The sequence below is a fragment of the Ranitomeya variabilis genome, chromosome 3 (assembly GCF_051348905.1).
Source record: "Ranitomeya variabilis isolate aRanVar5 chromosome 3, aRanVar5.hap1, whole genome shotgun sequence".
Lineage (NCBI taxonomy): Eukaryota > Metazoa > Chordata > Amphibia > Anura > Dendrobatidae > Ranitomeya > Ranitomeya variabilis.
Window position 1 is genome coordinate 730,493,548 of NC_135234.1, and position 13,561 is coordinate 730,507,108.

Below are 13,561 nucleotides of genomic sequence, written 5' to 3' on the forward strand. Positions count from 1 at the left end.
TCTGAAGCATCCAAATGTGGTTGATAGTCGGATGTGTTGGGGCAAGGAATTCCAGAGGATGGGGGATATTCTGGAGAAGTCCTGGAAGCGGTTGGGTGAGGATCGGATAAGTGTGGAGGAGAGAAGGAGGTCTTGGGAGGACCGGAGATTACATGAGGGAAGATATCGGGAGATTAGTTCAGAGATATATGGAGGAGACACGTTATGGATGGCTTTGTAGGTCAGTATTAGTAGTTTGAACTGGATACGCTGAGGGAACGGGAGCCGTGAAGAGATTTGCAGAGGGGGGAAGCGGAGGATTAGCGAGGAGAGAGATGAATTAGTCGGGCAGCAGAGTTAAGGATGGACTGGAGAGGTGCAAGGGTGTTAGCAGGGAGGCCACAGAAAAGGATGTTGCAGTAGTCAAGGCGGGGGATGATGAGGGCATGCACAAGCATTTTAGTAGATTGTTATGTATGTCATGTTTTATATATCGTATGTAATTCTATGTGGTCTCTGATCTTTGTAGGTCAAGGCTGACTTCTGTCAGGCTATGTTGCCTTATCTTATACACAACATCCTACTCAATGACCCCAATGACACATGGAGGACACTTTTATCAAAGCATATTAAGGGATTCTTTGCATCATGCTGCCGTTCTTCCCCAACATCCAGCAGATCGGCCACCCCGGCCAGTTCAGACTCGGGTACATTCTGTGTAATTCTACTGTTTTCTTTTATTCATTTTGTCACTGTCAAAATTTTTACACTTCAGCTTATTCTATTTTATCTGACATGTTCAGCGGCTGTTAAGCAATGGTCAAGTGTCGATGTTCACTAATTATCATCGAAGATGGTGTTTCCATGGCTTTCAGATTTGTACAAGTCATCATAGAACAATTGTGCTCTATCTTATGTACTGGGAGGGTTTCTCCTAATAAATGCTTTTTTTATTCCATAGGTTTGCAGAGGTTACAATGTACAATCACTGCTTTACTTACCCAGCACCTCCTCTCTGGCCCTGCCCCTGGTCTTTGTTGATGGCTGCAGCGCATGTGACCACTGCAACCAATAACTTTTCACAGCGGTGATGCCGAGGTCCGAGGCTCAAGCTCATTGACTCGCTGAAGTAGTCACATGCGCTGTAATCAGTACTACACCACTGCAGCTGTCAACAAAGACCAGGCGCAGTGGCAGGTAAGTAATGCTATGTATATTTCTATCTTTGCTAGCCCATGGGCTAAACATATTTCTTGGAAAACCAATCATTTTAATTCCTCTTGCAATATATCAGTTCAGGGATCTTGTTTTTCTCACTGAAAAGGCTTGTATAACACATCTGATCTCCTTATCCAACATTGAGAGGAGCTGCCATCTTAATAAGACATGGCAAGATACTTTCCAGGTGTAAGACGAGCTTGCCACAGTAACTGTCCTGGCCGGCACAGAGAAGTACCTCTCTTAGCCCAATGTGGAAATGAGCAGCTTTACACGGACCTTCACCCTATGATAACTGATATCATTCTCCACTAGGAGAAGCATACAGCATAAGATGGCAGTGGACTGAGGAGCCCACCATCTTTTGCCCCTACATTACTGATAATATTGTGTATAGACATTGGCTAGCTATGGGCATTGGACAAGGAAGCACTGAGATGCAGGGGTGTTACTACTAAGTTTTCTTCTCCATGACAAAGTTTTGTCATGTAGGCAGCCTTCTAGGTCTGCAGTTAGGCCTTTGTTGATATGTCAGCCCAACCCAATGCTTGGATAGGTAACATATGGTTGTTCATTTCCAAAGCAGAATCTGAAGGCCTGGCCCGGGGAACAGTGAACATTGCATCCAGGAGAACGATGCTCAGCATTGTGGAGTACTTAAGGAAGCAAATGCGGTAAAATAAAATTTAGTTTGTTCTTAACAAATTATTTGTGCATTATGAATATATTTCAGTTTCCTTCCAAAAGGATCCTCCAGGAGAGGCCTGGATGCCTTCCTGGAGCGTAACAATAATGTATCTTACAGTTATTAGGTTCTTTAGAAGGACGTAGATCTGGGGATTTATTCTGGCGGAATATAGGCTGAACTGGATGGACAAATGTCTTTTTTCGGCCTTGCTAACTATGTTACTGTGTTACTATGCAAGAGAGGAGTATTGGCCTGCACTCTATCATAATACGAGGTGCCGGTGTAATGGATCCTGTGGACCCTAAGCACAAAAAATCAAATATTGACCGCACACTCTGTGGAACACAAAATAAATGTGTGTCTGAGATGCCCCCAAAAAATAGAGGAACCAGGCTGTGGCTGCAGCATAAGGGGCTGAGCGCGGGAGCGCTGCCAATCCACCACTGAGCACACTACAGCGTATGGTTTTCCTGAGGACCACAGCCTGGTTCCTCTATTTTTTGCGTCATCTCCAGACACACATTTATTTTGTGTTCCATTAAGTCAAATCACTTTACACAACGTACTGATTAAAGCCGGGGATAGGCCGAAACGTCACTTTTCTGTCGCTCCCAAAATTCTCAGTACTTTGTGCTGTTATCACTTTTTGGATTAAAACATTTTTTTGGCATTACGTTCCCAACAGAGTGTGTGGTGAATATTTGATTTTTTGTACTATGTTACTATGATCCGAAGGCAAATATTAAACATATTGTATCTGCTCTCATTTCAGACCAGGACAGGGAACAGCCTTTGATAATAATTTTTGGCTTGATCTAAATTACCTTGAAGTTGCCATGGCCGTGCAGTCCTGTGCAGCTCACTTTACTGCTCTGCTGTACACTGAAATCTACGCTGACAAGATCAAGCTGGATGGAGAACAAAGGGCTAAGTAAGCGCTTCTTGGTCTGATTAATCGCAATAGGTCTCTATTTTCTTTCTTTTTATTCATCATTTAATTTATTTTACCCAGCTTATATGAGCTGAGATGAAATACACCGTTTGCTTCCAATGATTGGGCTTAGCGGGAAGGTAGACTGCACCAGACCTCTAAGCTCAGTGATTGGCTGCAGTGGTCACATGTTGTAGATGTGGCATCACCGCTGCATCCAATCCCAGTCTCAAAGGCAGACAGGGAGAGGCAGTGCTGGAGCAATAAGTTGGTAAGGACTATTGATGAGTGAATGTGCTGGGATAAGGTGTTATCCATCATGCTCGGGTGTCTTTGGCGTGCTCAAATAATGTGTTTGAGTCCCTGCAGCTGCATGTCTCATGGCTGTTCAACAGCCGCAACACATGCAGGGAATGCCTGATTGTTAGGCAACCCCTGCATATGTTGCCCCTGTCAATCAGCCTCAAGACATGCAGCCGCAGGGACTCAAACACATTTTTTGAGCACGCCAAAGACACCCGAGCATGCTCAGATAACACCTTATCCCAGCACGTTCGCTCATCACTAGTAAGGACTGCCGGTTTTCTTATTTTACAGCATAAGCAAACCCTGTAAACACTGCATTTTTTACATTTATGGTATACTATGTGTAGTGCTTACTTGTGGTCTATTCCTCCCTAAATTGTCCAATCTGGCTGGTGTTTTTAGGAGCAAGTCCGCTGCACGGAAGTCTATTAAGTTTGAAGAGGAAAGCCAAACCATGACCATCGTCAGCATGAGCGAGAGAAGCAAAGAGGACTCTGGGATAAGTTTGCAGGTATTTCTGGATTTTCTAGCTAGTAAATTGATTGTATCGAGATTATATGCAAGTACAGTCATATGAGTTTCTAGAAGGCCCAGATTTGCCATTTTAAAGGGACTCTATCAGCACAGATTGACTGATCAAAACAAAGCACAGCCGCTCGGTGCTTCATGGTGTGGCCCACGGCTGCCACCAGGAATTTTGGGGTCCCATACTGTCAAAATTTTCGGGCGCCCTTGAGACTTCGCCCAGGCTCCACCCCAAAATTTTGCATTCCCGTGCGATCGCCGCATGCGGACACATCCGCATACAACGCATGTCCCTGCTTACCCAATATTAAAGATAGGTAATCTTCGGTGATGACAGTGGGCCGCCTGTCAGAGAACACAGCTAGTGATTTAGTGAGTGTGTCGCCGAGCTCTCTGGTTGGTGCTGTCTGTGGATGAGAATCCTGCACCGACCAGACAACACAAACCTCTGGGGTCAGTGTCAGTAAATCACTGCTTCTAGTCTCTGACTGCAGCCCCTGCCTCCCCTCTTTACTCTGCTAAACAGGCGGACACATTCAGGCCGATCTTTACCTCCTGTTCATTAGGTGATTGAGGTCCTGCACACAGCTGCAGCTTCCCTCCAGCCATGAGTGTGCAGATGTCGTTCTGCACAGGCTGGAACCAGTGTGTGCAGGGAGAAGGAGGCGATCTAACAACAAGCACCAGACAGGACGAGCCAGGAGGAGGAGCAGCTGTGAAGACAGGATATGCAAGATGCTACACATATAGTTACTATTGGTATTAAGTGACGGTGACCAGTCCCCTTGCGCCTGGTTCCCGGTGAGCTGAAGCAAAGAGGGGAGGGGCCCGAGCAGCCAGCATTTCTGGGCCCTCCTCTTTCCTTCTGCCCACCAGGCCCCATACACCAGTAAGGGCAGTAATGCCCTGATGGCGACCCTGGCGTGGCCACATATGTAAGTACACCTTCCCACCTGCTTATTTTCCCTCTATTTCCACCCTTCTCTGGCTCTATGAAGCCGGGGCTGGCAATCAAAGAAGGGAGGGGATGGCAATCAATGGGAAACAAACAAATATGAAGTTGTAGTTAAATATTTGGCTTTGCCATGATGCACCGAGCGCCTGTGCTTGGTTTGAACACTCATTCTGTACTAATAGAGTCCCTTTATTTCCTTCACAACAAATCACTTACCCCAATCCCGCATCTGTCCTTGCAGATGATGGCTGAATCAGTCAGTCATCATGTGCCTTTAACAACTAGAATACATAGGAGACTGTGATTTCTGCTATACGTAACAGTGCTGATGCATTTCTATGTATCTTACAAGTGATCAGGTGATCACAGCTTCAAGTCCCCTAAGGGGAGTATTAAATACAATAAAAAAGTAAAAAATAAAGGTTTTAAAATGTGAGAAAACAAAAAAAACCCCACAAGTTTAAATCTCCATCCTTTTGCCCCAGTAAAAAAATACACATTCAGTATTTATGCGTTCATAAAAGTCTAATCTATCAAAATCTAAAAATAAATTAATCCAATCGGTAACTAAAGAAAACTGCCAGAACTTCTTTTTTTTTGCAATAAAATGCAACAAGAGTCGATAAAAACATCGCATCTACCCCAATATGGTATCAGTAAAAAACGTTAGCTCAGGGCACTAAAAAATAAGCCCTCACCCAGCCCCAGAACCAGAGAATTGAAGGCGTTACAGGTCTCGAAAAAGGCGACACAAGCAAAAATTATTTTTCTCTATCGCCTCTCATTGGGGGACACAGGAACCATGGGGTGTATGCTGCTGCCACTAGGAGGCTGACACTATGCAAATAAAAAAGTTAGCTCCTCCTCTGCAGTGTACACCCCACCGACAGGAAGTAGGATATTCAGTTTAGCTTAGTGTCAGTAGGAGGTGGACACGGGTCTTTCACTAGACCCTTATCTACCTCAATGTGCGTCATTTTCTTTCAGGTTTTTCCAGAAGGGATACAGGGTGAACAGTCACACCTGTAATCCCACAATATGGACTATGAGTACGGCGTGTACTGCCACCCCGTATCCTCATAGATCCCTCAGCAGGACCATGATCCTAGCACACAAGCATGCTCAGATGTCCGGTCCTGGCTCCATCCCCCACCCACTTGCCCACCAGAGCCTGTAGGTTGGAGGAGATGAGGACGTCCATCAGCTTGGACGTCTCATTTCTCTTCAGGTTAGTATCGGCGTGGGAAGTTGAGGTGAGTATTTCCCATCCCAGATCTTTCAAGGGGGGTCTTGCTAGGGGCTCCCAGAATACCTGGTCGTCGCTTGCACCCAGATTGCAGCAGCACGGCCCGGGATTACTGTTCCCATGCGGCATCTGCGGCCCCTCTGCCTTCTATTCCGGCACGGGGCCTTTACAGGCTGCCGTGCCGCTTCCTACGCGGCACCACTCTCCCCAGTGAGACAGCCCTGACAGGCTGTCGTGCCGTTTCTTCCTGCTGCGCACTGCTCCGTCGCCGCGGTTTTAATGGGGCCGCACTACCTTCTCCAGCGCGACAGCCCTGTCAGGCTGCCGCGCCGCTTCTCCCTGCGGCGCACTGCTCTGGCGCCGCGGGGTTTTTTCATGGCGGCCGCTCCATCCTCTCCAGCGTGACAGCCTTGGCAGGCTGCCGCACCGTTTTTCTAACTGCGGCGCACTGCTCTGGCGCCGTGGCTCTCTCCTCCGGCGGTCGCTGGCCTGTAATTTAGGCCCCGGCTTCTGCCCGGGCCTACTTCCGGTGCCGCGCTCCGTCCACTTCCGCTTTCATTGGGCGGGCTTTCTCCCGCCCGACAATCTCTTTACTCCCCGCCCACCGGCGCCATCTTGGTGCTCCTGGGCCCACAACTTCTACGCCGCTGTTTGGCGCCACATCGCGCAGAGCGCACGTTCCCGCGCCCTTTCAGCGGTCACCATCTGCGGTTCATCCAGACTGCAGCCGGTACCTTTTTTCCCCAGCACACGCTTTCTCCGGCTGGGTCCCCTGCATCCTCCTTAGTCTTCTTTCACACTTCAGTTGTTTGGCGTCAGTCAGCTCCGACATAGTGATGGATCGACGGATCCGTCACAATTGTTGAGAAAATGGTTCTAACGGATCCGTTTTTTTGACGGATCCGTTACTTGGGGGTTGTCTGGGAAAAGTATCAACTTTTTGGAGCATGCGCAATTGAAAAAGCGGATTGGGGCGGCGGATCCGCCGAAATGACGGTCGTGACGGATATGTCGCCCATAGGCGGCCATTCTATGGAATGGCGGACGCAACGGATCCGTCGCGAACCGCCATTTCGGCGCAGACAAAAAACGTTACAATGTCCGTCAATGTCTAGATGACGTCCGCCAAATCTCGACGGATCCGTCGCATGGCGGATGGAACGGACGACCATCCGCCACAATTCGTCGCTAATGTATGTCTATGGGAAAATAGCGGATCCGCCAAAAAAAAAAATAGCGGTTTCTGACTGACGCCAAACAACTGAAGTGTGAAAGAGGCCTTAGGTTGCCGTCTCATCGCTGGTGCCCTGGACCTGTGCCATGTTGCCGGTCGCAGCTACAGCCGGGAGCAGTCTACAGGACTCTACTATTACTGTGAGTAGCTCTGCTATGCAGTCTATTACTCCCCTCTCCTGTTCCCCTAACCTTCGGGCATCATTTAGTGGGTCTGCTCCCAGGCCTAATCCTATAAGGAGAGCGTTCCCGTCCTCCTGCTTCCGCTTGTCAGCTGCAGCAACTCCCTGTCCAGGAGTCCCGACCCCGGGTGAGACCGAGACCCCTATCCTGGGTGGGCTTTCCTTCTGTCTCAGTCTGGGGCGGACCTCACCAGGATGTCACTACCTTGGTGTCCGTGCCTAACCGCTGTTGCTAGTGGGTCACAGGTTTCTCCGTCCAGCCTTTTTCAACTCAGGCCACAAGAGATACAGAGCAAAATTCTAGGTTCCTTTTTTTCGGAGGGATACAGGGTGAACAGTCACACCTGTAATCCCACATTATGAACTATGAGTACGACATGTACTGCCACCCCGTATCCTCATAGATCCGACAGCAGGACCATGATCCTAGCACACAAACGTGCTTAGAAGTTCGGTCCCAGCTCCATTCGCTACCCACTCGCCCTCCAGAGCCTGTCGGTTGGAGGAGACGAAGACGTCCACCATCAGCTCCATGGACGTCTCACACCTTTCTTTCCCTCTCCATCTTGCCCTCCGGTCTGGACCGGTGAGATCCCTCTTCCTGATCCTCCTCTCTCGAGAGAGAGAGACGGGCTTCCTCGGTCATGTTTGCAGAGGAAGTTTCAGACTTTGTTTCACTACAGGTGCATAACCTTATTATTGCGATTAACCAGACCCTAAGCATCATGGATACCTCTACGGAACCCGCAGAATAGGCGGTTTCGTTTAGACGGTCAAACCACCTTCCAAGGTCTTTGCCCCACACACTGAATTTGTGGTGGTACTTGCCAGGGGAAATGCGAACCATACCAGATGCTTTCAGACAGGGAAGCGTCTCGGCATCCTATATTCCTTCTCCCCTGAGCTCATCGCTAACTGGACTGATTCCTCGGCAGGAAGCGGGCAATTCTGGACTCGTCATTTCCCAGACTGTCTACCAACTTGGCCCCTCTTCCCTCATGGGTTCCAAGGATACAATTATAGAATCGCTGGATAAATCAGCTTTTGAAACGGCTGCTTCTATTTTGTGCCTCGGCCATTGCCACTACCTGGGTCTCAAGGACCATAGCTAGATGGACCAAACAGCCTTGTAAAAGCACCCCGGCTGGAGCTCCTCCGGGGGAGCTAGCTGACCTGATGGACCAGATTTCCTATGCAGGGAAATATTTGGTATCTGCCTCCCTAGATGCGCGGCTTGTGCAGCTCACGCGTTCAGCAATATGGTGGCCATCCGACGGAATATTCGGCTCTACAGGCGGACTTGTCTTCAAGAAGTCCTTTACCAGCCTCCCCTTCCAGGGGGCCTGTTTCTTTGGCTACATGCTGGAACAAATTATTAAGGACGCCACGGGAGGCACGAGTTCGCTTTGTCCTTTCGCTGTTTTGCGGCGTCAGAAGATTCCTCTAGCTAAGAACAGACTGCGATCTCGTCTGGCTAGAGAAAAGGCTTCCTTTAAGCCTACCCCTTCCCGGCGTTCCCGCAACTCCCATGGTTGGTCCACCAGGCCTAGACCTGGCAGATCTTCCTCGGCATAACTCGTGCTAACGGCCCAGCGTTTCTTCCAGTTTGAGTGGGCATCTCCTGCCTTTTTCAGGGATGTTTGGCTGGCCTCGGCGGAGGACGCTTAGATCAGGGAGGTGGTATCCTCTGGATACAAGGTAGAGTTTGCTTCGCGGCCCCGGAATCGCTTCTTCGAATCCCGCCCTCTAAAAATCCTCCTCTGATCCCAGGTTTCTTTGCGTCCATTACCTTCCTTCTTTGTTCAGTGGTTATTGTCTCCGTCCCACATCAGGTACTTTTCACAGGTTAATATTCAAACCTGCTTGTAGTGCCGAAGAAGAGCGGCGCAGTTCGACCCATTCTGTCTCTGAAGTTAGTGAACAGAAGGTTCCGCCTGCGGCATTTCAGGATGAAGTTCCTCTGTTCAGTCCTGGCTTCCATGGATCCACAGGAATTCCCGTGCTCCATGGACATTCAAGATGCCTTGCACCATGTCCTAATTTTTCTTGAGGATCAGGGGCCTAGTGCTCATTCCATACCTTGAAGTCATCCTCATCAAGCCTCTGCCCCTCTCTCAGGCCCAGGAGAGTCTGACCATTGTCCTCGACTCCCTGTCCCGTTTCTGGTGGCTGGCCAACAGAACAAAGTCTTGTCTTGTTCCGAGTCAGCTTCTCGTCCTCTTAGGCATGTTGTTCGACACCGCCGGGGGGTTTTCTTCTCGAGAATCGGGCAATTCTCCATACGGAGTTCGCTCTCTGCAGGGCCCTCGGCTGCCTTCCTTCCGTTCAGCTATGACGGTCCTATGATGCATGGTGACAGCTCCGTAAGCGTTCTCTTTTGCGCTGTTCCACTTGAGACCATTTCAGCAGGCCATCCTTCCTCAGTGGGACACGTCTGTGCTGTCTCTGGATCCTCCGATCCTACTTTCCATCCAATTCTAATAGCCTCTCAACTGGTGGCTGTCATCCCCTCTCATTTCCCAGTTCCGGTCCTCCCAAGGCAGGTGGTGACGACGGTCACCAGCCTTCCCAGCTGGGGTGCGGTTTCTCGCCATCGGTCATTGAAGGGGGCGTTGGTCGGAGCAAGAGTCCTCTCTGCCGATCGACACCCTTGAGATAGGGGCCTTTCTTCTATCCCTGAGTCACTGGGAAAGGCTTCTCAGATGTCTGCCAGTCAGAATCCAGATGTCCAATGCCTCGGCTGTGGCTTATGTCAATCGCCAGGGAGGGAATCAGTCTCTTGGCAATGGCGGAGGTATCCAAGATCCTCCTCTGGGCAGATGCGACGGTTTCAGCACTATCCGCAGTGCATATTCCCGGCATGGACAACTAGGCCGCAGTGTTTTCTCTGCCACGAGGGCCTTGCGGCAGGACAATGGTCCCTGCTTCAGGAGGTCTTCCTTCAAATTTGCCTTTGATGAGGAACTCCGGACGCGGATCTCCTGGCGTCCCGACTGCTTAGGAAGGTTCCACCGTTTGTTTCCAAGTCCGCGATCCTCTTGTTGTGGATACCGATACTTTGACACTTCCTGGGTCGCAATTTGTACTTCCCTATCTGTTCCTCCCTTCCCTTTCTTCCCAGGCTGTTGAAGATCAATGCGGATGGGGTGCCGGTCATTCTGACCGCACCAGATTGGCCCAGAAGGTTCTGGTTCGCTGAGATCGTCCATCTCCTCGCTGACTCCCACTGGGGGCCCCCAGTCAGGCCAGATCTTCTGTACCAGGGACCCATCTGCCGCAGAGTTCTTGGTGGCTCAAGTTAACAGCTTTGCTTTTGAAACCTCCCATTTTGGCCGTTTTCTCTAGGCGGGACTTGATGCTGGCCTTGCCCTTAGTTCTCTGAAGGGTCAGATAGCAACCCTTTCCATCCTTTTTCTAAAGTCCCTTTCAGAAGTCCTTAGCTACTGGCTATCACGGTACGAAGATTTATATCCGTCCCGTTCTCAGATCAGAACTTTTCTCCAAGTGGCGCATGCGGCTCTCCCGTACCACACTCCCGTGGATCCCTGGGACCTCAATCTTGTTCTGGAGGCTCAGTGGAGTTCCCCCCCTTGAGCCTCCCCATGAGCCTCACTGTCTGTTCTGGCCTGCAAGGTGGCGTTTCTGGTGGCCATCTCCACGCACCTCGGAGTTGGTGGCTCTCTCCTGTCGCCCCATTTCTTGGTTCTTCACCAGGATAGGGTAGTTTTACGGCCTTCGTCGCTGTTGTGAATTCTGCTCTTGGGCTCCCTCCGGTGGTTATAAGTGGTAGCGCTGCTGTCTTTGGATCGCAGCATTCATCAGGTGTGTCCACTTATTGCAATTCTGACTGGGCTATTTAGTCTTGCTTGACCCTTTGGTTAGTGCCAGTTGTCCATTGTTTCCTGGAGGATTCACTTCCCTGCCTGGTCTCTCTTGCTTGCTGTTCATTTCAACAAAGATAAGTTCTGACTTTGTTTTCTGCAGTCCACATGCAGTGGGCCTGACCGTTCAAGTTATTTTCCATGTTTTGTTTTCTCCAGCTTGGTCTGTATAAGGATTTGTTCAGCCAAGCTGGTATCTCTGGAGATGCAGATATACCCTCCATGCCTTTAGTTAGATGTGGAGATTTTGTATTTTCTGTGGTGGATATTTTCTACGGTTTTAATACTGACCGCATAGTACTCTGTCCTATCCTTTCTATTTAGCTAGAAGTGGCCTCCTTTGCTAAATTCTGATTTCAGTCTGCGTATGTTATTTCCCTCTCCTCTCACAGTCTATATTTGTGGGGGGCTGTCTATCCTTTGGGGATTTTCTCTGAGGCAAGATAGTTTCCCCTTTTCTATCTCTAGGGGTAATTAGTCCTCCGGCTGTGTCGAGATGTCCAGGGAGTGTTAGGTACATTCCACGGCTACTTCTAGTTGTGGTGTTAAGTTCAGGGTCTGCGGTCAGTACAGGTACCACCTTCTCCAGAGTACGTCCCATGCTGCTCCTAGGCCACCAGATCATAAAGTACAACTGGCCAATAATGAGTTAATTGCATCTCAGAAGAAGGAAAGTGCTGAGCCATTTTTTTTTCTGTAGTCTGTTGTGCCTTTTCTTTCCTCTTTACCTCTGGGTGGTTCAGGAGTTTGGCGCTGGTATGGATGTTCAAGGATTGGCTTCTCGTGTGGACCAGCTTGCTGCTAGAGTACAGGGTATTTCCGATTATATCGTTCAGACTCCGGTTTTAGAGGCTAGAATTCCAACTCCTGATTTGTTTTTTGGGGACAGGTCCAAATTTATGAGCTTTAAAAATAACTGTAAACTGTTTTTAGCTCTGAAACCCCGTTCCTCTGGTCATCCCATCCAGCAGGTTAAAATAGTCATCTCTCTGCTGCGCGGTGACCCTCAGGATTGGGCATTCTCCCTGGAAGCTGGAAATCCTGCTTTGCTTAATGTAGACACCTTTTTTTAAGCGCTAGGGTTATTGTATGATGAACCTAATTCAGTGGATCATGCTGAGAAGACCTTGTTGGCCCTGTCTCAGGGTCAAGAAGCGGCAGAATTATATTGCCAGAAATTTAGAAAATGGTCTGTGCTGACTAGATGGAATGAGGATGCCTTGGCTGCAATTTTCAGAAAGGGTCTTTCGGAATCTGTTAAAGATGTTATGGTGGGGTTTCCCACACCTGCTGGTCTGAGTGATTCTATGTCTCTGGCCATTCAGATTGATCGGCGCTTACGCGAGTGCAGAGTTGTGCGCGCTGTGGCGTTGTCTTCCGAGCGGAGTCCTGAGCCTATGCAGTGTGATAGGGTTGTGTCTAGAGCTGAACGACAAGGATTCAGACGTCAGAATAGGTTGTGTTTTTACTGCGGCGATTCTGCTCATGTTATTTCTGATTGCCCTAAGCGTACTAAGAGAATCGCTAGTTCTGTTACCATCAGTACTGTACAACCTAAATTTCTGTTATCTGTGACCCTGATCTGCTCATTATCGTCATTTTCTGTCATGGCATTTGTGGATTCAGGCGCCGCTTTAAACTTAATGGACTTAGAATTTGCCAGACGTTGTGGGTTCCCTTTGCAGCCTTTGCAGAGTCCTATTCCTTTGAGGGGCATTGATGCTACACCGCTGGCTAAAAATAAACCTCAGTTTTGGACACAGCTGACCATGTGTATGGCCCCAGCTCATCAGTAAGATTGTCGTTTTCTGGTGTTGCATAATTTGCATGATGCTATTGTGCTGGGTTTCCCATGGTTACAGGTGCATAATCCGGTATTAGATTGGAAATCTATGTCTGTGACTAGTTGGGGTTGTAAGGGGGTTCATGGTGACGTTCCTTTGATGTCAATTACCTCCTCCCCCTCTTCTGAAATTCCTGAGTTTTTGTCAGATTTCCAGGATGTATTTGATGAGCCCAAGTCCAGTTCCCTTCCACCGCATAGGGACTGTGATTGTGCTATCGACTTGATTCCAGGTGGTAAGTTCCCTAAGGGCCGACTTTTTAACCTGTCTGTGCCAGAACATGCCGCTATGCGGAGTTATGTTAAGGAATCTTTGGAGAAGGGGCATATTCGGCCATCTTCTTCACCATTGGGAGCAGGTTTTTTTTTTGTTGCCAAGAAGGATGGCTCCTTGAGACCCTGTATTGATTATCGCCTCTTGAATAAAATCACGGTCAAATTCCAATACCCTTTGCCTTTGCTTTCTGATTTGTTTGCTAGGATTAAGGGGGCTAGTTGGTTTACTAAGATTGACCTTCGAGGGGCATATAATCTTGTTCGTATTAAGAAGGGTGACGAATGGGAAAACTGCGTT

The 13,561-nt window shown here is 48.9% G+C and overlaps 1 protein-coding gene across 2 annotated transcripts in view; it reads left to right on the top strand.

The window, feature by feature from the left end:
- The window catches only part of ATM (ATM serine/threonine kinase), a 171,988-nt gene that overhangs the window by 84,140 nt on the left and 74,287 nt on the right, over nucleotides 1-13,561 (top strand). Inside the window, exons 37-40 of one of the 2 annotated variants that reach the window (XM_077298431.1) lie at nucleotides 509-686; nucleotides 1,781-1,871; nucleotides 2,658-2,816; nucleotides 3,525-3,633. In XM_077298431.1, the coding sequence (XP_077154546.1) occupies nucleotides 509-686; nucleotides 1,781-1,871; nucleotides 2,658-2,816; nucleotides 3,525-3,633 (537 nt within the window). The remainder of the gene's footprint in view (nucleotides 1-508; nucleotides 687-1,780; nucleotides 1,872-2,657; nucleotides 2,817-3,524; nucleotides 3,634-13,561) is intronic. The other variant, XM_077298432.1, reaches the window with a different exon arrangement.